Source organism: Rana temporaria, chromosome 3 (assembly GCF_905171775.1).
Source record: "Rana temporaria chromosome 3, aRanTem1.1, whole genome shotgun sequence".
Classification (NCBI taxonomy): domain Eukaryota; kingdom Metazoa; phylum Chordata; class Amphibia; order Anura; family Ranidae; genus Rana; species Rana temporaria.
In genome coordinates this window covers 390,277,918-390,300,549 of record NC_053491.1, presented here as the reverse complement: position 1 = coordinate 390,300,549, position 22,632 = coordinate 390,277,918, and the positions used below count along the sequence as shown (strand labels likewise).

Sequence of the window (22,632 nt, the reverse complement as noted above, 5' to 3'; positions counted from 1 at the left end):
TTTAGCTAAAAGGAGCAGCGGAGGAATAGAGGGAAGGTGAGCATATGCAGCTGGGTGGGCTGCCCCGTCTGGTCAAAGCACAGATTCACTTTAATCTTCCATATATCATGCCCATTTTGTTTTATATTTCATCAGTTTATATTTGCCATAGACTCAAATCAGAAGATCTGACAACTGAACTGTAGAGAGGTATAACCCAGACTGTTCCTCCTTGCCCAGACCCCCTCCTGACTGCTTTCAGAGACATTTGGAGAAGGGCAGTCCCCTCTTCTGCTGTTCTTTGGATTTCCCTGCCTCCTCTCCAAGGCATCCCTGCTGCTCCTCCTACACAGCCAAATTTCACTTCAGACTCAGCACTCTCCAGGTCCTCTGCTCTGTGTTTCACAATGAATCTTCCACCAAAGATGCTGCTGCTGAGTCTGCTACCCCTTCTTCTACACAGAGGTGAGTGCTTGGGGGGGCCACAGGAGCTGGGCAGCTGCACGAGGGGCCCTCATTTCTGGGGGACGCAGAGATGCAAAAGCGTAACGGCACCTAGCCGTGGACTCTTTTGTGTGGGCACAGGATGCAAAGCTGCTGTCTGTACTCTTGGAAAAGTTGTGAAACTTTTCTTTCAACTTTTTGCTGCTGTGATTACATTCATTCTGTGAATCAATCACCAAAGCGATTGCAAAAGTATTAGACGGAAACACAACCTACTCACACAGCTTGAGGTTTTGTAATGACTTCTAAATCAATTCCAGAGTTCCGAAATTGCTTCAAAGGGTTGGAAAAAAGTGTCAAGAGAGAAAGCTGAACTTACAAGTTGATAGTGAACAAAGATCATTTAAAGGTACTTCAACCAAAAGACTGTCCACGTGAGCTTACAGTTTAAAGAATATCGCTACATAGGGAATCCTAAGCTTTAATAATGGTTACCAAAATGTATACAATTCTAGGGATACAAGTTACTCACCCCAAAGCGCCCCAAAGTGCCATAATCCAATGTAGGCACATTGACTACATTGGGTTTTTTCAAAGATTTCCAATGAAATATAAATATCCAACTTTTAAAGTTCAAATGAAATTGCTAAAGTATTATAGTACAAATTTAAATGTTCAGAAACAGGAGTTATTTTGATATGATCAGTTTTTTAAAACAGGGACATTTTCAGAAAAAAATAATCCATTGGGGGCTAAAAACTTGGAAATGTCCTTGAGGCTAGGGACACTTTGTGAAGTTTCTGGTGGAGAATGCTGTGACTTATAGTGTGGGTAAATGTAGTGAGCTTGTGGGTTAGCACATTTGCATTACTGTATTTGCTTAAAAAATTTTGATTGTAATTTTAGGAATGAATTACTAAAATGCAGATAAAACGTTAGAAGTGTGTACCTTGCTGTAGAAGGTATTTTGCCAAATGACTAATCATGTTTTTTTCTGTATGTCCAGTGTATGTTTAGCCCAAACTTTTTTGTTTGGGATAGGGAAGCAAAGGATTCCAAACCAGGTTTTTACTGCTATCCAGGGTTCCACCATAACAGGGATAGGCAACCTTGGTACTCCGGCTGTGGGGAAACTTCAAATCCCACCAGGCCACTGCCTGTGGGAGTCATGCCTGTGGTTGCAAGAGGCTTGCAATGTATTTTGGGACTTGTAGTTTCACCACAGCTTGAGTTCCAAGATCGCCTACTCCTACATTAAAAAAAAATCACCTTATTTAATGTTCCAGTGACGATGGTTTCACCAGACAGGAAATTAGGGAAAATCACTATAACAAAATTAAAAATACTATATCAGTTGGAAAGGGTAAGGCAGGCCAAAGATTATGCAATTTTCTTTCATTCAACTTGTAAAAGAATCGAAATGAAAGTCACTTGCTTCCCCCATCAACAAGCTATTGTGTTCTCCCGGTGGGGAGTGTGAGCATGCCTGCCCATTGATGGTTCAAATCTCGGCCAGTCCCTGCTGGCTTAAGACTAGAACTCCTGTTAGCTTTTTTTATTGCTGTTGGTGTTCCTGTTGAAGATTTTTGCTCATTTCTTCTCTGAGGAAACTATTGTCATCGTTGGTAAATTGAAATTTCTCTGACGGAGCATTTTTCAAGAGTAGAAAAGGCGCTCACCAACCCTGTGCATTAGTATGTTGATGAATGTGGCTTCACCCAGCGCTGCTCCAGCCATGCCCCCCCCCCCACCAGGGCTTGGTTACTGTGGCCAAGTCCTGGCGAGCAGGGCAAACATGTCGGGGGGCGTGGCTGGAGTGGCACTGGCTGAGGCCACATTCATCTACTAATGAACTGGGTTTGTGAGTGGATTCTTTTATTTTTTCTATTTCATATTGCTCTTGCACCTCTGAATGGTGCACTGATGCCATCTCCCTTCGCTGCAATCGGGGGGAGAACTTTTCTCTCAGCTTTGAGTGACACTGCAAGTTTCATTTGGCTCTCTGACGGAGCATTATCAAAGAGAAGAAAAGGCGCTGCTCACCAACCCTGTGTATTAGTGTGTTGATAAATGTGGCCTCAGCCTGCATCGCCTCAACCACGCCCCCCTGACATGTTTCACCCCACTCACCGGGGCTTGGTCACTGTGACCAAGCCCTGGTGAGCGGGGGGAAATATGTCGGGGGGCTGGCTGGATCGGCACTGACCGAGGCCACATTCTTCGCCATACTAATGCACTGGGCTGGTAAATGGTGCCTTTTCTTCTCTTTAATAATACTCTTACCCCTCTGAATGGTGCACTGACGCCAGCTCCTTTCACTGCAACCAACGGGCAGATATCTGTCTCAGGCTCAGCTTAGAGCGACACTGTTTAATTTGGATTTCTGATGAAGCATTAGATAGCATTATAAACCCAACAGGAATTCTGATCCTTAAACACTATCCAAAACTAAATGGACTTGGCTGAACATACAGGTTAACTAGGCAGTGTTAATAAACTATTTAAAGTGTCAGCACTGCTCCTGATCACACACACGTGCATCCTCAGAAATGCTGCAATGTATATGCAGTTGCTTTTTTTAAGGAGAAAGGGGAACAATCTCCTCGGAAGATGTGCCACAAGGCAAACTGGGTACACAGCAACAGATGATGAGTGAAGTCTTGCCTCAGAGAGACTGCTACCTATGTATGATTCACCAAAATGTATTAATAATTGGATAGTGATCTGATGTGCAGGTGCAGTGTAACCGATAAACGACAATTTTTTAGATATTTGTTACACTAACCTGCACATTGTTATTACCCAAGCATGCATGTTACTGTCTGGACACCCCAGCGTAGAATTTATCTGGAAGAAATATTGAGAGGCCTTAAAAATCAAATCCCTCATGGCTGATGTCCTGAGAATGATTGACTGAGGGTATCTTATCTGCTGCAACCCATAGACACTGCCTGTTTCAACCCAAAATGGGTATATCAGAACTTGTAATCATGTCCCGGTCTTGTGATACAGCTAACCGTGCCATATATTACGGTCAGGTCCTTAAACTTTACTGTAAAGCATCAATACACCTTGGTCAAGAAGCAACAAGACTAATGTGGTAACTTCTCTGCTCAACATATTCCTAAGTCAACATGTATGCATGCAAAAAAGCTTGAATGGCTATTAGTGCTGCCCTCCCTCTTCCAGTTGGAGAGAATAGAGTAGATGCATAATCTAGTTAAAAATACATTTATTGATATTATAGTTTCCTTAAAATCCCCTTTTTTAATTATTATTATACAGAATTTATATAGCGCCAACAGTTTGCACATCGCTTTACAATATAAAGGGAGGCAGTAGAGTTACAATCCAATAAAATACAGACAGTTAAGAGGGCTCTGCTCATAAGAGATTACAATTTAATAGGGTGGGGCAAGTGGTACAAAAGGTAATAACTGTGGGAGATAAGCTGATGAAAGAGTTAAACGTTCAGTAGTTAGTTGGAGGCAGGATAGGTTTCCCTGAAGAGATGAATTTTCAGGGATGGGCTAAAGGTGAACAGAGTAGTAGATATCCAGACAGATTTAGGTAAAGAGTTTCAGAGAATGGGAGAGGCTCTGGAGAAGTCCTGGAGACAAGAATGGGAGGAGGAGTCAAGGGAGCTAGAAAGCAGGAGGTCTTGGGTGATATTTGGAGACAGTATTGGTGATGTAGCTCGGGGCAGAGTTGTGAATGGCTTTGTATTTTGTTGTTTGTCACCCTTTCAATGAGACGCCCCTCCTACCTTACATTACAAGAGCTATATTCTTGTTAATGCTAGAGGATGAGGAATAAGGGGTAATACCTAACCTTTACCTCACTATGCGGTTCATCGTCTTCCTTACACACAATTCAGGACTAAGGATGAGCTCCGGCATGTTCGCAAAGCCCACGTGCAGAGCCTGCCAGGAAGTTGGCCCTGCGCTGCGCTAATCACAGGCAGTGAAGCATTTCCCCGATCTCTGCAGCCGTGCATCGGGACAATGTCTCACTGCCTGTGATTAGCGCAGTGCTGACTTCCTGGCAGGCTCTGAACGTGGGCTTTGTGAACACATTGGAGCTCATCCTTATTTAGGACTATTGACCCTTCAATGTACTTGATGACATCATTGTGAAACCATGGCTCTTAGCACCTACAGATGGGGACCAGTTATGCAGATGGAGAGAACCTGCCAGAGTGAGGGTTGATATAGTAAGTAAGTCTTAAACCCTTGTAGTGTGAAGCAGGGTGGGGTGGAGAGTTTTATGTTATTGGGGTTAAGCTGGTAATATAAGATAAGATTTTCAATTGAAAAAAAAAATTGCTCATGAAAACATTCTTCATGCCATCATTAAGTCAGCTGATTTTATTTGAAAACCCTTAAAATGTCATCCAGAACTGCTATTTGAATTGAATCCCAGACACATTAAACAGGTTCCATTACAATATGTATGATTTTTCCCAAATGAAAGCCTCAGTCACTGTTAGATATTCGTTAGTTCAAGAAGAATGTTCTATCCTGTTCCTGTAAATTGTTTTTATTGTCACTATGGTAAAGAATGAACTAAATAATAACAAATCTCCAAGAGAGGATTGGAGTATTGAAAAGAAGAGAGTAGAAAACGGGTGAATGGAAGAAAGGACATTGAAAAAATAAATAAGGGGGGGGGGGGGGTGTTTGGGATTGAGGTGCTCTTACTTTCGACATATGAGATATTAGACCTGAAATATAAAAGGGATCGATCAGGTATTTGAAGACATAATCTCAGAAAAGCCCGGAGCGAAAGTGAAGGCTGACAAGCAGGCCCATATTTTATACGCAATGGGTGCTAAATCCCTATGTTCAAGCGTAAGGTCTTCCATATGGTAACTTTGGTTAACCTCTTGGAACCGTTTTTGGATAGTGGGGACGGTAGGTTCTTTCCTGTGGTGGGGGATAAGTGATTTTGCAGCATTTAGGAGGTGTGGAGTAATGGAGAGCCTATATCGGCCTACTGGTTAAACTGTACAGTGGAAGAGGACTACCCATGGATCATTGGGTATGGGGAAACCTTGAATTATTTTAATACAGTGTAAGATTGATGACCAGAGGGTTTGTATTAGAGGGCATTGCCACCAAATATGGGCATGGGTGACAAGTTCGCCACAGTCCGTCCAACATGCAGTGGTGTCCGGGAAAATATGGTGACGTTTAGTGGGGGTGTGGTGCTATCTTGTTAGTATTTCCTAGTTTATTTCTGCAGTCCTAGATGAAATGGATAAGATGTGGGTCAGTTGGAGAACAGTGTCATGTTGTTTATCCATGAGAGGATGTTGAATTATCCAGAGAAATGATGTATGCCCAGCTTTAGGATGAAGCATGCAAGAATTAACATTTCAGATCTATGTTCGATTCTGTTTGTGACTCTGGTGGGGGATTTCCCCCCAATTCCTGTCCTCTGTGACAACAGAACAAGAAATAGGGAATATGAAGGCACAGCCAGCATTAAAAATATTGTCATTAGTTCTAGCTATACCCACTCTAATAAATACATATTTTCTCTTGTGTCCTAATGGAGAGATTGTCTATTCCAGCCCTTATTAGAAGTGAAAGGAAATTTTCCTATTGAAGGCACCAATGAAGCACCTGAAGCTGTCACCCTTCCTCACTCTAGCCAAAATAAAATAAAATGGTTTGCCTAAAATTGGGGTTTAAAGGTTAAGCTGGCCATAGATGGATCAAAATTCAGAGGGGTTAGCAGGGACTGTCCAAATTCTGATTCATTTGTGGCTGTTCCTGCTCAACAGAATTAAATCTAATGATCGTGTTCTGTTGAACAGGCTTTTGGAAAAAGATTATCGATCAGCGGCCGCAGCCAGTGGTCTGCAGCCACTGATCAGTGTATTCTGACAGAGGAGGGGTCCCTGCTGTCAGAAAACAAAAGCACGGTTTGAAGGATTTCTTCACCCACCTCGCTTGTGTGGATTGGGGAATACATTTGTTTGGCTGATCAGAAATCTATGGCCAGTCTTAGGCCCCTTTCACATGGCCATTCTGATCAGGTCTGCCTGTCAGCTGTTCCATTCAGACCTGATTGGAAGGTCCATGCAGCCTTATGGACAACTGGGTGTAAATTAACTTGTGTCCGTTTTACACCCGACTACCTCTGGATTCCATCAGAAAAAAATGGAAAAGTACGTAAGCATCTGGCTGCACATAGGGCTTCGTGGGGTATGCCCATGTTTGCTCTGCAGACACTAATCAGGCACAGATATAAAAATCCGTCCCACCCTGATCCGATCTGCAGGGGATCAGCTCACAGATCCCCTGCTGATTGGAGTAGACCTCTCTATGTTTTAAAGTGGCCTTAAGGATGAGACCGAAGGTTAGATTTAGCTTAAGCATTCGAATATAACTGAACCCCAGGGTAAATAAGAGTGATTTGTCTGCAATAGCCATCCTGGCATTTGCCCTAAACATGGTTTGCTTTCAACAGCGTTGCTGTCGTTGTCACTGAACAGGGGTTTGTTGTCACTGAAAACAAACCCCTGGTCCCTTGTTTCTGTTTCATACAGTAAACCTTGGATTGTGAGAATAATTAGTTCCAGAAACATGCTTGTAATCCAAAGTACTCGTATGTCAAAGCAAATTTCCCCATAAGAAATATTGGAAATTCAAACTATTCGTTCCACAACCATTTATCTCTCCTTCTGTCCTTCAGTTTATTTATTTTTATTTTTTTAACATTAGAGGTTTATTAAGAAAAAAAAAAGGTACAAGACATAACAGTACAGAGCATGACTATCCTGCAGAAAAAGTCAGTCTCAAATCTACATAACGTACAATCATGTGTCATATCAGCGATACACTTGGTATAGGTCATCAGAACACACAAAAAAATGATAATAAAAGAAAAGTTCTTTCAACATAGTCACTGTAGTCTAAATATACACATAACCTTGTCTGGACAGGACCATCGTTTTGTATATTTTCGTTTAAATGATGTCCTGTTATGTTTGCTACTAGAGCAATGTATATCAAGGGAGATAAAAGGAAACGGGATGAGAGAAAGATTGGAAACTTAGAGAGAGAGTATGGTGAAAGGTGAGATGAAAGAAAGAGTACTGCATCCAAATGTGGATCGGCCGTGGGACGCGCGCAGCAAACCCAGGCGTGGGGGTCGATTATCCTGAAAACGCCATATAATTAGGTGGGACTCATTTTATAGTCCAAGTATAAAGATTATAGCAATGTGACCAGGTTGTATAACCATAAAATGTCCATCCACAAATGGAAGCCTCCACAAGGGGTTTAGAAGCAAAATCCAGCAGGAGCTACAAAGTATAAAAGAGAAGAAAGGCACCTATTAGTGTAGCAAAATGGTTTCATTCAATGAAGGTATCACTTTGCGATAATCTTTTTAAATGGACTATAAACTGGTGGACTTATGAATACAAGGTTGTGGAAGGAATCATCTAAGTTTCCATTATTTCTTACGGAGAAATGTGCTTTGATTTACGAGTGCTTTGAATTACAAGCATGTTTCCGGAAGGAATTATGCTCACAAGGTTTTACTGTATATAAATTATTTACTCTTTACATACAATGCTCAATGCAAATACAGTACCGATTCCAAAAAATGTATGATGTTATGTAAAATCTGCACAAAAACAGAATGCAATGACTTGCAAATCTCATAAACCCATATTTTATTCACAATAGAAAATCTAAAAACATATCAGATGTTTAAACTTAGAATATGTACAAATTTAAGAAAAGAAATAAGGTAATTAAGAAATTAATGGCAGCAACACGTCTCATAAAAAGTTGGGACAGGGCAACACAAAGCTAGCAAAGTAAGTGGTACTAACCAGGAAAAGCTGGAAGAACATTTTGCAACTAAATAGGATAATTGGCAACAGGTCAGTAACATAACTGGTTGTAAAAAAATAATCTTAGAAAGTCTGAGTGTTTTAGAAGCAAAGATGGGCAGAGGTTCACCAATTTGTGAAGAGTTGCATCTAAAAATTGTCAGATAATTTCAGAATAATGTTCCTCAGGGTAAAATTCAAAAAAGACTTCAGATATATCATCATCTACAGTACATAATACCCATAACAGATTCTGCCCTCATACAGTCCTGCATTAAAAACAGGCATAATTCTGAGATGGACTTCACTGTGTGGGCTCAGGAATACTTCCAAAGGTCTTGAGAGTTTGCTATACCATACAAAAAGGTTAAAGCTCTTGCTCATGCAAAGAAGCCATATCTGAACATACAGTATCTGAACACGATCTAGAAACACTACCATCTTCTCTGGGTCAAAGCTCATTTAAAATGGTCTGTTGCAAAGTGGAAAACTGTTATGTGGTCAGACGAATCGAAATATGGCAACCATGGGAACCACGTCTTCTGGACTAAAGAGGAGAAGGGCCTTCCAGATTGTTATCAGCGCTCAGTTTAAAAGCCTGCATTTTCAGATGGTATGGGGGTGTATTCGTTTGTATGGAATTGGCAACTTGCAATCAAGGTTTTAGAACAGCATATACTCCCGTTCAGACAACGTCTTTTTCAGGGATGGCTTTGCATATTTCAGCAGGGCAATGCTAAATGACATACTGCATCAATGACAACAGCATTGCTTCACGGTAAAAGAGTCTGGGTGCTTAACTGGCCTACCTGAACTCCAGACCTTTCATCAATTTAAAATATTTGGCACATACAGTATCTAAATGAAAAATAGGACAAAGAAGACCATCAGCAGTTAGAATTCTATAGAATGGGATAACATTCCTCTCCTAAAACTCCAGAAACTGTTCTCAGTTCCCAGACATTTACTGTGTTGTTAAAAGAAGAGGGAATTATACACTGTCGTAATCATGGCCCTGTTCCGAATGTTTTGAGACCTGTTGCTGCCATCAATTTCAGAATTACCTTATTTATTTATTTTAAATTGTACATTTTCTCAGTTTAAACATTTGATATGTTTTCTATTTTCTATTGTGAAAAAATATGGGTTTAAATCATTGCATTTTATATGTAGATGTTACACAGTGTCCCAACTTTTGTGAATTGGAGTTGTATAATAAATATTCTATAAATAATTTCTGGGTCTTTCTTCAGAGTAAATCACATATGTAGTGCCCCCCTACTTTCAGTACGGGCGCTACACTAAAATTAGTGGGGAATGGGAGGCTTAATCACTCCCATTCACGAATTCTGGAAATTTAGGCTGCTGCCAATTCCAGAATCTGTCCTGTAGGTCAGTCTGCGCGCCAGGGATGCATTGACACCCCTGGGCGGCAGTTGGCGCTAGAGGGGTTCTGGGGGATCCACCTCCCTTCAGCAGCCAATCAGGGGGGGTTTTCCCTTGTTGGGCATGCTGGGAGGGGGATATATCTGTGGCGGACGCTTTTGGCGGGTTGTTCTTGCGGGGCCCGAGTTCCAGGTGCGGTACCCACCTTCAGGGTACGCGCATCCATGGGCCCCGCCACCGCGTCCTGCCATGCCGAGGTCATACATCATGCACCTTAATTAGAGAGGGACCCCAGCGGCTTGCTGGGTCCCAAACCGTTGCTGAAAGGATCCCAAGCTAGGAGCTGTGCAGTGGGAATTGGCTCGGGAGAACCTAGAACCAGCGGTTGTCCGGAAGGCCTAGACGAACCACCGGGGGATCCAGTCACCGCACCGTATGACAGGTATGCTCAAGCTGTCAGTGGGTGACATTGATTGAACTAACTGGGAGGATCTACTCAAACTGACTTTTCTAAATTCTAAACTGTCCAGCCTGTGGCAGAGGCCCTGAGGCAGGCCTGTGGCAGAGGCCTGTATCCTCCCAGTGATTTTTTTGCAAGTGACGCTCCGGTTGCCAGGCCTGAGATAACTGCCTGTCCGGGGGCACTTTACCCACCCTGATTGGGTGGCGATGAATTGATCTGCATCATTGCTGAGAGCAGGCTTGCTCTCTTCTAACATCCAAAGGCCTGATACTAAGGTTCCTCTATGCTTATCAGCCTTTTCCCTGTCGTGTGCCCTGTTGATGTTGGCCAGTTTGGGCCTTGGAATAAAGCTTTGAAACTGAATTTGTGTCTGGACACTTGCTCTTTATTCACAGTCACAGAAGTCACCCCTAGACCAAGTCAAGAAGGTAACCTAGAAAGCCGATCCTGAATCAAACAGCGGCTCCTGCGGGGGTAGCGCTACACATATGTATGGGTATTCAAGTCTATGTGATACCCCCCTTCACATTGCTTTGCATGTTGTATAGTAGAGCCCCTTCACAGTCTCCAAACATATCAGTATAGTTTGCTGTAGTGAAGAAAAATTATTTTTGCTGAATTGCAAGTAAACTCATAGGCTTATTTGGAATATGAAAAAACACTATTTGTAATCCCTGCGGAATTAACAAAATGACAACAGATTGTATGCTGTACACCCTGTAATTTTTTAATACAATAAATCTTCATAAAACATTTGTTGCTTAGATACTCTGTGTATCAAACACAAAACCAAGAAATTGCCAAGATGATATTCTAGCAAGAGTGGACATGGCTGACACTCTGGCTGGGGACCTGCCAACTACTTTTTTTTTTCATTTGGATAGAGTATGGGAGGGTTATAACCCCTGTTGGTTAATGTTTTGCTGTCTGTGTAGCATTGGGGAGATTTACCCTAACATCCTGTCCCATAGAAAACACAGGAAATAATAGTAAATCCCTGAAAATTAAGAAATCAATTGGGGACCCCCAGGCCACCAGAACTAGTGTCCACATTGGAAGATTTTCCCTCTATTACTTTTTTTACTTTTGGGGAAACCCCAAATTTGAGATTTATTTGTTTACCTTTGCTTTAATGCTAATGGTAAACAGCACAAATAGAGAGGGTGACTCTTCCTAATGGGGGGGGGGGTCCAAAGCGGAAGAAAGTTTTGCCTTTAGTTATACTTTTTATTTTAATGTTGCAAATGGGCTATGAGACCCTGGACTGGATGTTCTGTAGTACTTGTTCTATGTCCTATATTCAGTAGCCTCACGTTTGGAGCTGCACATAGGTGTTTAACATCAGAGGATGTTTGTTTGAATCACAAAGTACTTAGACAATGCATGAGATTGTAAAGAGGTTATACTATACAGCATGTGAATAAATGTGATGGATGCACTAGAATTTATGTATCACATAGATTTGAAAAGCCATACTGTCACGTACCTGGTGGCTGAGCCCGATGTGCAGGGAGCGGCTACTCTTACTCCTCAGATCCCGGGAACCCCTGGTAGAGCAGACAGGGAGTTTGGGAATACAGAGTCGCACAAGCGCCTGATGTAATGCTGGTGCTGGAGCTGAGCGAGGCTTCCGTGGTCTCCGGGAATGCGTCAGAGGTGCAGGTGCAAACTGAATGGCTTGCAGACAGGAGGCAGAGGCACTGGAAGCAGAGAGCTGCAGCAACAGGGAAGGTGTACCGTAGTACAGACACAAACAAGTCCCAACAGGCCGAGTCATACACTGGCTGGCGAATCAGGTACAGGTACGGTGGGCAGAGGCAAAGTCGTGGTTCAGGCCGGGTCAGCAACAGGCGGGCAGCAGGCAGATCAGAGGGTGAGGCCGAAGTCAGGGCAGGCAGAAGACGGGAGCAATCAGGAACAAGCCAGGTCTCAGGAACAGGAGTAGTAGCGTTAACGGGTAACAGGTGGGTCTCATGGAATGCTGTAGACTGAACAGCAAGAGGCCCCAGTGTCAGATCCCTTAAATGTCCAAATTTGGCGCCAGAATGGCGTCTGCGCTTGCCCGCACGCGTTAAGGTGCAACGATTGCGTGCTCCCGTGTGCACCGATGCGCTGTTACCGCAATTGTGCACGCCGATGCGCCGCGACTGCCATCTGGTGGACAGGGTTGTTCATGACACATACATATGATGTAGCCCTAGCTGGCAGCCCTTAGAACCAGTGGGTGCCACACAGCCTAGGGCACTGGACTTTTGCTAGGAGAGAGGAGGGTGAAGCGCTGTGATTGGCAGCCACCAAAAAACTTTAGTCTTTTCCACGTGACTGTGAATGTAGCTTGCCAGAAGTCAAAGACAGGTGGCCTGAGATCAAGAGCGCTAGGAACATCCAGAGCAGCCAGAAAGAACGGGAAAGAAGCAGGCTGGAGAGAGGAGACCCAGGGCATATGGGTTGCCCTTTGGTTGATGCCCAGAGATGTGCCAGCAGTACAAAGACCAGCCAGGAACCATGCTGCATATAGTTTTTGTTTGCCATTCTCCAGCCAGAGGTACTGCGGCCTACCTATCTCTTTATTTTAAAGTTTTTATTTTTACTGAGCACCGGGAGCATATCTTTTGCTGGAATCAAAAGAAGACTAGCCAAAGATGTCAGTGGCCGGTAACGGAGCACCGGAATACCGGAATGGGGTGTATTCAATGTACACCCCAAGTTAGTTTTAGTTTTAGTTTTGGATAAAATTTGGAAGAGTTAGACCCTCTGTCTTTTGTTTTGCTGTCTTTGTCCCATCTAGGGAGAGTCACCCTCTCTATTTGTCCTTGTCTCCATTGGCATTGGGATGGAAAATATTCCACTAGGTTGTACTGATAACAACTGTCTGTGAATGGTTTTCCCCTCTCTTTGGAGAGATTTTTTATCATACAGCAGGGGTTGTCCAACCTATGACCCAAGGGCTGCATGCAGCCCAAGACGGCTATGAATGCGACCAACACAAAATCGTAAACCTAATTAAAAATGTTGAATTTTTAGGGGGAATTGTTTGTAAAAATGCATTTACACTTAGCTAACATATCCGGCCAAAGAAACATTTGACAGTGTCTCTTTACTGGACTATAAGTTTTATCTTCCAAAAGAAAACCTATGTTTATGAGCAACTATTTTCAAGGATGAAGCACACTTAGGCCCCTTTCACAGGAGTGGACCGATTGGGTCCACCTGGCCATTTTTCCGGAGAACCTGTTAGGACCACCCATTGTTCTCTATAGGGAGGCAGATGTAAACAGATATGTGTCCGTTTTACATCCATCTGCATCCGATTAGATCTTGGCAAAAACAGATGGATGGGGATCTGATCTAATTGGGTGACAGTCAGATGGAAATGGACAGGTGGTCAGTTTCCATCCGACCACCCCTGTAATCAGCCTGGCCAGTGGGGATCAGCGGACAGATCCCTGCAGAGCAGGCGGATCCTCTTGATGAAGTCTGCCCTGTGTGAAAGGGGCCGAAGGGCAAAATTACAGTCCAAATATCTGATGAGCACCTGGAGAATTCATTAAGACTTGCTACTACATCCATCAAATCAGATATTGACGTTTTAGTTTATCAAAAACAGTGTCAAATATCATACTAGTTTTATGTTGCCCTCTGTTACCTTAATAATATAAAAAATATGACAATAAGATGTAGTTCTATTACCCAGATAGGTCCATTTTTTATATAAGTGATCATTAACTTGTGATGTACCCGACTTTTTCTGCTCATCAGCTATCCTTAACCACTTAAGCACCGCCTCCTGCACATATACGTCGGCAGAATGGCACGGCTGGGCACAAGCACGTACCTGTACGTCTTCTTTAAGCGCGGGCGAGCGCCCCGAGACCCGGTCCGAAGCTCCGCGGCCACGGGACCCGCGGACCCGATCGCCGCCGGAGTCCTGCGATCGGTCCCGGAGCTGAAGAACGGGGAGAGCTGTGTGTAAACACAGCATCCCCGTTCTTCACTGTGGCGCTGTCATTGATCGTCTGTTCCCTGATATAGGGAAAGGCGATCAATGATGTCACACGTCCAGCCCCGCCCCCCTACAGTTAGAAACACATATGAGGTCACACTTGAACCCTTCAGCGCCCCCTAGTGGTTAACTCCCAAACTGCAATTGTCATTTTCACAGTAAACAATGCATTTTTTTCAGCATTTTTTGCTGTGAAAATGACAATGGTCCCAGAGTTAAGCTGTATTTTCTGCTACTTGTGGGAAAATTTGAAAAATAGTGTTATAGCCAAAACAAGTGACATTTTCAGTTGTAGATCTGTGATGGGGGCCTACATATTTCTATTTTTTTTGGCAGTTGGAAAATACCTTGAGATGGTCTGTGAATAGGATCCTGGGTTCAGTATTCACCAAGGATACTACCTGCATGAGATTTGTATGTTGTTTTTCCATGTTTGCATGACATGCCTCACAGTGATCATGTTACCTTTGTAAAATAAAACATACAGGTAGATTGATTGACATCTGAATAAGTTAGCACTATTGTGAATGTGCTTTCAAGAGATTTGGAGACATTAGACTCGTAAGCTCTTTTTCAGACAGGGACTGATGCTTGTGGTCCTATGAACTTGTCAAGAAGTAAGTAATATGATGCTGCTATATTAAAATGGAGAGGGATCAATATACATGTGTATGGTAATACTGTATAGGTATTGGGTCTCAATGACTGCTTCTGAAGCCCAAGGGAAAATAATGAATTGAATGTATATTTATAAACATGAAGCAGAGTTTTTGCTTTGATGCCTCCCCTTCTCAGAATAAGGAAATGCAAAGCAGCGCACCGGGTAAGCACGAAGTACACATCTAAAGTGTATGTGTGTGCATGGCCTTACATGTCTGTGGGTATAAATTTCTGTTCAGCCACTCTTGTGATCTAAACAACCCTGCCAGACAGCACAACCAGGCCATGAGTTGCTAATGTAGTTTAAGTGGTTGTAAAGCCTTAAGGTTTTTCACCTTGTGGTAGAGACTTTTCAAAACCATATATATGAAGATGTATATGTCATTCTTTTATAAGGCTTTTCTTATTAATGAGACTGAGATGTCGTTGGTCAACTGTCCTGTTTTTCTTAATCAACAGAGTGACTCGTTGTTAGAGTTCAACTAACAAAACGATTTTAAACCTATAATAACATAGGGAGGTTATCTCAAAGGGATGGGGATCTGATAAGCTTAGAGCGGGAAAAGTTAAATTTGAGGGGCAAGCTTAGAGCGGGAAAAGGTACATTTGAGGGGCATTCTTAGAGCGGGAAAAGGTACATTTGAGGGGCATTCTTAGAGCGGGAAAAGGTACATTTGAGGGGCATTCTTAGAGCGGGAAAAGTTACATCGGAAGGGTATATAGAGACAAGTCCTAGTTTGAGTAGAGACAGACTGGATCATGAGCTGATTGGGAAAACTTGGTGAAGTACTCTGTAAATATTCTCTCTCTCCTTCTCTCTCTCTCTCTCTCCTTCTCTTTCTCTCTCTCTCTCCTTCCCTCTCTCTCTCTCTCTCTCTCTCTCCTTCTCTTTCTCTCTCTCTCTCCTTCCCTCTCTCCCTCTCTCTCTCTCTCTCTCTCTCTCCTTCTCTCTCTCTCTCCTTCCCTCTCTGTCTCTCCTTCCCTCTCTCCCTCTCTCTCTCTCCTTCCCTCTCTCTCTCCCTCTATCTCTCCCTTCCTAAGCTTAATCTCTGTAACTTTTCCTTTCCTATGAATTGTCTTGAGATACTGATGTAAACCTGCTTTAGCCATCTTACTGTTTGTATAATTGTGTGCCTGAGATATCATCTTGGTTTATGTTATAGTTGTAAATATTAGAGTAATACAAGTTTCTTCTCTGTATCAATAAATGTAATACTTTTCTCTTTTTCGCAGCGCTATTCTTTGCTTTAATGTTTATATAGACAAAAAGGTTTTCATAGCTTACTTTAATTAGTTACGTGCGATATTAATATTTTTATGAATCGCTGATTATTAATTATGTACGTGCGTTATTGATTTTTCTATGACAACCTTAATGCATTCTATTCTAAAAACCTTCTGTGCTGCAGCTCCCTCCCAGATCCCCTCTTTTTTTAACTTTAGCCGATGCAACGATGTGCAAGAGCAAAGGGTGGGCCAACTCAATATTGAACCCTACAGACTAAGACTGGGATGCCATTGAAGTTCATGTGTGTGTAAAGGCAGTTGATCCAATACTTTTGGTAATATAGTGTATGTGGGAATTGTATCCGGAATGCCCCGCATCCACATTGCATGACATGTGAGTGTGACTGGCTCTCCATGGAGCCGGTTCACACATGTCCGGGGCGTCCGCAGTCCGCATTCCAAAAGGGTCGTTTGCGTCTTTGGGTCCAGTTCAGGCGCAAAATCAGGCAAAAATTCGGACCTGAACCGCTGAACAGGAACACATTGGACCCCATCCTGGGAACTGCGACTGCACATATGTGAACCTGGACTAAAAAGTAAGATGCTTGCGTTTGCTTTATTTTTATATTTTGTTGTATCTTAGTGTGGCTGCTTGTTGGATCTTAGCTTTTTTGTAGCTACTTCATGTCTACATACATTCAAGCGATGACTGCATGCCATTTCTAAGGGTGGGTTTCCTGATGGTGACAATAGTGATCATGATTATGTAATGTGTGTTGAAGTGGGCACTTGTAGCCTTCAGCCCCTTTCAAGGCTATGTTGGTTGATCCATCTGCTGATCCCCAGCGAGTGGGTGACAGGTCCAGGTCCACTATACTTATGCAGAGCCGACATGGGCATAGCTCACTCTGCTATATGGGCAGCCTGATGTAAATGGGCTGGCTCTCCGTTTACACCCGACTGCCCTCCGATCTGGCCCGACAGAAGGAAATAGATGCCTTTTAATTTTTTGTTTTGCTAGATCATATTAGACCCGGAGGTAGCTGGGTGTAAATGGAGTAAAGTAAAGTGGATTTCCACCCAAAAATTGAACTTCTGCTTTTCGGAATCCTCCCCCCTCCAGTGTCACATTTGCCACCTTTCAGGGGGGAGGAGGGAGCAGATACCTGTGTAATCCGCTACAAATCTAAAGGAGAATGAAGATTCGCAGTCCATGGACCACGGCTATGGAACGCTCTACCCACAAACATCCGCATGGAAGAAAACCATCGGGCCTTCAGGAAAAAACGTAAGACCCACCTCTTCTAAAGGATCTGGACGAAATTGGATACAAGCGCCTTGAGGCGATTTAGTTGGCATTTGTAGCGCTATACAAGTTACTCACTCACTCACTTCTGGGCATAGCATGTCTGGCCTACTCCGTCCTCCCCCATGTCTTCTGGGAGACACACGGGTCCCAGAAGACAGCAGGGACCAGTGGGATTGCGCAGCTCGACTTGCGCATGCTTAGTAGGGAACCAGGAAGTGAAGCCGCAAGGCTTCACTTTCTGATTCCCTTCCCGAATAAGGCGGCGCCTCCACCAAAGAGCCGAGGGACAGATCGGCCGCGGGTGCTAACATCGCACACGCCCAGGACAGGTAAGTGTCCATATATTAAAAGTCAGCAGCTGCAATATTTGTAGCTGCTGACTTTTATTTTTTATTTTTTTGTGGAACTCCGCTTTAAGTCCATTTACATCTGACTGTCCATAGGGGAGAACTGAGGGTCCAATCTGGTCCGACTAAAAAAAGGACAGACGGACCCGATTGGACCTCTCGTGTGAAAAGCGCCTACATTAGAAGCCTGTGTTATAGGGTGACAACAAAGAAACACAATTTGGAGACAGGAAAGTTGTCACCCTAAAACAGGAAATGTCTGAACACGAACCTTCATGGCAGGATCACTTGGTTTATTTTTTATGATAGCTGCTGATATTAAAATATTAAAAGTGACTTTTAAAATAACACGGACACGTTAAAGCTTCTATGATATTGTAGTGATCATGTTTACATGCTTAAATAAATTTGCCAAGTGCATTCAAACATTCTACCATGAAAAGAAGCCTTTTATTACAATCGTAGTGGCATTTCTGGGTGTAATTAAGGACTATGTTGTATGCTTGTAATCTTGTCACACCAATTACATACATCAAAACCTGAACCAAAATGACAAACTCGTACTTTAATTAAACTGTGGCTGAGTCTGTCTTCTCCCCTTTATCATTGTTTGTTCCCATTAGTGTGTAATTACTATTAGTCACTGTGTATTCAGGGGAAGGGGGGGTTGGGAAGGCGTAATGTGTGATAAGTGTCTCCTGCTGTCTGTTCCTTAACATGTCAGGGACATCAATGTGGAAATCCACCAAGTGAAAATTAAAGGCAGGTTAAATGTCTGTTTGCTTCCTGTCCACACTTCAAAGCTCCTTTGATAGAGCGCGTAAAAGTGAGGAACACACAGATTTCTGAAGGCCCCCTTCACTGGGCCATTGTTACTCAGACGTGTCCCTCTGGCACTTCGAGGGCTTGATCAAAAAAACCTGGAGATGAAGTTACTTTATCTTCAAAGAAAAGTCAGAATTAGAGAGCCGCGATCCCCTCAGGGGCCTGATTAGAAGCGGCTTTCTTAAAGCGCTTTATTACATTTCTATGTGCACGCATCAAGAATTTGGCTGTCAATGTTGATTATGCCCTTTCTTCTACAAAATATGGTTTTGGAGTAGGGAACCCAGGCCTCAGAGAAAATCAAGTCACAGAAGTGTCACAGGGAAGGGACCAAAATTCTGCAAATAAAAGGGATTGTTGAATTCTCATTGGTTGTTATGAATTGTGATGTCACAAGCATATCATTATAGTAATTTGTAGCAGCATTTTTCCATATACGAAGATTACCTACTATATTACACAATGGAAACTTGGGGACTTTATTTTAATCATTTTCAACATTTGTTTTAGTTGCCTATATCAGTGGTTCTCATCCTCAGTCCTCAAGTACCCCCAACGGGCCATGTTTTCAGGTTTTCCTTTACTTTGCACAGCTGCTTTAAATCAATATCAATGACATGGTATTAATAAGAGCTATTTTATCTAAGGGAAGTTCCCAAAACATTGCCCGTTGGGGGTACTTAAAGGGGTACTTAAAGTCCCCTTCTCCTGAAGCCCCCACCCCCCCCAAAAAAAATACATGCCAAATGTGGCATGTAAGGGGGCGAGGAGTGGGTTAAGCGGAGGTCCATTTTTAGGTGGAACCCCTCTTTAAGGAATGAGGTTGAAAGCCAGTGGTCTATATAATGGTAGCCAAAGATGCAATATGTGTTGCATGTATAGCCTCGTACACACGATCGGATTTCCATCGGACAAAACATCAGAATTTTGTCCGAAGGGTGTGGGCCGTGGTCTTGTATTGCATACCAATGGCAAGGATTTGTTGGCCAACAAACATGAAACTACATGTTTTTTCAGCTCTTTAGCACCGCCCTTTGGGCAACTTCTGCTAATGTTGTGGTATGGTTAGCATTGCTTCTGAGCATGCGTGTTTGTACTTTGGATTTTTTTTCCGACGAACTTGTGTACACGAATAATCTGACATCACAGATTTGTTGTTGAAATTTCTGTATGGTCTAATTACAATACTTTAGTAGAATTCATCTATTTTTGGTTTCATATTAGAAAGTATTTTCCGTAGCCATTCCTCTGGAAAGATGGGTGTAGCTCATTCAAAACATCTTCAGGAATTCACAATCACTGCTCTTGTAGTTTAGAATAGAATTTTTTTTGTAAAATCTTGTTTTCTTTCCAATCCTCCCATAGCAGCTTCCTGAAGACCCCCTGACTTGGGACTTCAGGTATTTGTAATGGCTATAACACTGATTTAAAGCCAACTCCAGCCAAATGCTTTTTTTTATTCTGGATAGCATGGACCCAAGGCAGAAATAAAAGACACAAATCAACGCAGCTCCATATTTATTAATACACCCTCTTTTTTTTTTTAAAGGAGTGAATGTATCTGAATATGATTTGGTATCAGCAGCTTGCAGTCCACTGTACAGCAAAGCTCAGACTGGGGAGGGAGAAGTAGCATAAATAGCCAGTCAGTTGTGCTGCAGTGCAAGGAGAACATTAATAGGAGGAGAGTACAGAGTGACAGAGAGATGCCTATTAATCTGCTGCCTCACCTTTCACTTTTTAGTCACAGGCTGAGGAAGGGACAAGAGCTGTAGGTATTACCTAACTGACAAAAAGGGCTGTGCAGTGTGGCAGAGATGTGTAACTTTTAGAACTGCATAGACAAAAATACAAATCTTTTTGGTAGGGGTAACGAAATCAAATGACTGGCACTTTATGTGCAACCTTCGATGCCCCTGCAGATAGCAGTCTGTGATTTCCTTACCTAGGTGCTTACGCTGGCCAGTAAAGAAAAGTGTTTTTCTATCTGATCTCTGATAGTGGATTATGCTGGTAAAACTATCAAATGTAGCATACTTTTTAAGGGGGCTGTAGGGAGCACAGATGTGAAAGCATAGATTTTGACAGGGGAAGTATCAGCAGTGATCTCTAGCAGTATTATGTAATATGTTCCCAGTCCAACTGTCTCCTGACTCATGTACCCTTTCTCCATCAACTGCTAAGGTATATCTACTGTGTCTGACCATCTCCTGTAGAATATCTGCAGTCTCTGACTATATCCTGTATTATGCCTGTAGTCTCTGACCATCTCCTGTAGTATGTCTGCAGTTATTGTCCATCTCCTGTAGTATGTCTGCAGTCTTTGACCACCTCCTGTAGTATGTCTTCAGATCCTGACTATCACCTGTAGTATGTCTGAAGTCTCTAACCATCACTTGTAGTATGTCTGTAGTCTCTCACCATCTCCTGTAATATATCTGCAGTCTCTGACAAGGGCAGCCATCAGAAATTGTTCACACAGCTTTAGGCCTCACCACAAATCTCCCCCATCCCATGTCCTCCACTTTCAGTCTCTTCTCCCCCATCCCATGTCCTCTTCCTCATCCATCCCATGTCCTCTTCCTCCTCCAGTCCAATCTCCTCCATATCATGCCCTCCTCCTCCTGCAGTCCCATCTCTTCCATCCTATGTCCTGCTTCTCCAGTCCCATCTATTCCATCCTATGTTCTCCTCCTCCAGTCCCATCTCCTCCATCTCATGCACTCCTTTCAGTCCCATCTCCATACCATATCCTCCTCCATCCCATGTCCTTCTCCTCCATTCCATGCCCTCCTCCAGTCCCATCTTCCCCATCCCATATCCTCCTTCTCCTCCAGTCCCATCTCCTTCAGCCCATGTCCTCCTTCTCCTCCATCCCATCTCCTCCATCCCACATCATCCTTCTCCTCCAGTTCCATCTCCTCCATTCCATGTCCTACTTCAGTCCCATCTCCCTCATCCCATGTCCTCCTCCTCCAGTCCCATCTCCTCCTTCTTATGCACTCCAATAGTCCCACCTCCTCCATCCCATGTCCTCCTTCTCCATTCCATGTTCTCCTCCAGTCCCATCTCCTCCATCCCATGTTCTCCTCCTCCAGTCCCATGTCCTTCATACCATGTTGTCTTCCTCCATTACATGTCCTACATAGTATGTCCTCCTCCAGTCCCATCCCATGTCCTCCTCCTCCAGTCCTATCTTCTCTTCCAGTCCTATCCCCTCCATCCCATGTACTGCTCTTTCAGTCTCATCTTCCCCATTCCATGTCCTCCTCCTACATTTCATGTCCTCCTCCATCCCATGTCATTCTACTCCGGTCTCATCTCCTTGCTATGTCAGTCCTATCTCCCAGTGTCCTCCTTTTGTAGTCTTTCTATCCCTCCTGTGCCCTCAGTACGCCCTGATCCAGGTAATATACCCCAGTGTATTGTCCCTTCTTGGTCCCAAGGCTCACCCCGCTCCCTCGAGACTCATAGCTTCAATTGATCACACTTCCATATTTAAACTTCCCGCTGCAAATCTCTCCTCTCGCTAGAGCCTATTGGCCTGACTCATCAAAGGGGGCATGTCCAAATGACACACTATGCACCTGCAATTGGACAGACTGATGCCAGAAGAGAGAAGTGGGGAAAGTTGCAGCAGCTGGAAGAGAGAGAAGAAAGCTACCTGCAGCTCCTATTTCCATGACTCAGCGTGGGACACAGCCATCTCGGGACAGTTTAATGAAAATCAAGGCAACTATGCCGGCTCAAGGGGCAGCTGCTTTGGGCCTCACAACAATGACTGTATGGGCTGTCCCCCCTGATGGCAGTCCTGTCTCTGACCATCTACTGTAGTATGTCTGCAGTCTCTTACATTCTCCTGTAGTATATCTGCAGTCTCTGACCATCTCATGTAGTATGTCTGCAGCCTCTGCCCATCTCCTGTAGTATGTCTGCAGTCTCTGCCCATCTCCTGTAGTATGTCTGCAGTCTCTGGCCATCTACTGTTGTATGTTTGCAGTTTCTGGCCATCTACTGTTGTATGTCTGCAGTGTCTGACAGCTTTCTGTAGAAATTATATTCACTAAAGAATATGTGCAACCCTTTGCTTATGTCAGGGGCCCTACTTAAGGCCCTTTTTATTGCGAAAGTTGGCCA

At 43.4% G+C, this 22,632-nt stretch overlaps 1 protein-coding gene across 2 annotated transcripts in view; it reads left to right on the top strand.

Annotated features, from left to right (window-relative positions):
• Positions 1 to 280: 280 nt before the first annotated feature.
• The window catches only part of FBLN1 (fibulin 1), a 113,534-nt gene continuing 91,182 nt past the window's right edge, over positions 281 to 22,632 (top strand). The window contains exon 1 of one of the 2 annotated variants that reach the window (XM_040345791.1): positions 281 to 444. In XM_040345791.1, the coding sequence (XP_040201725.1) occupies positions 387 to 444 (58 nt within the window). In that variant the 5' untranslated portion in view covers positions 281 to 386. The remainder of the gene's footprint in view (positions 445 to 22,632) is intronic. The other variant, XM_040345792.1, reaches the window with a different exon arrangement.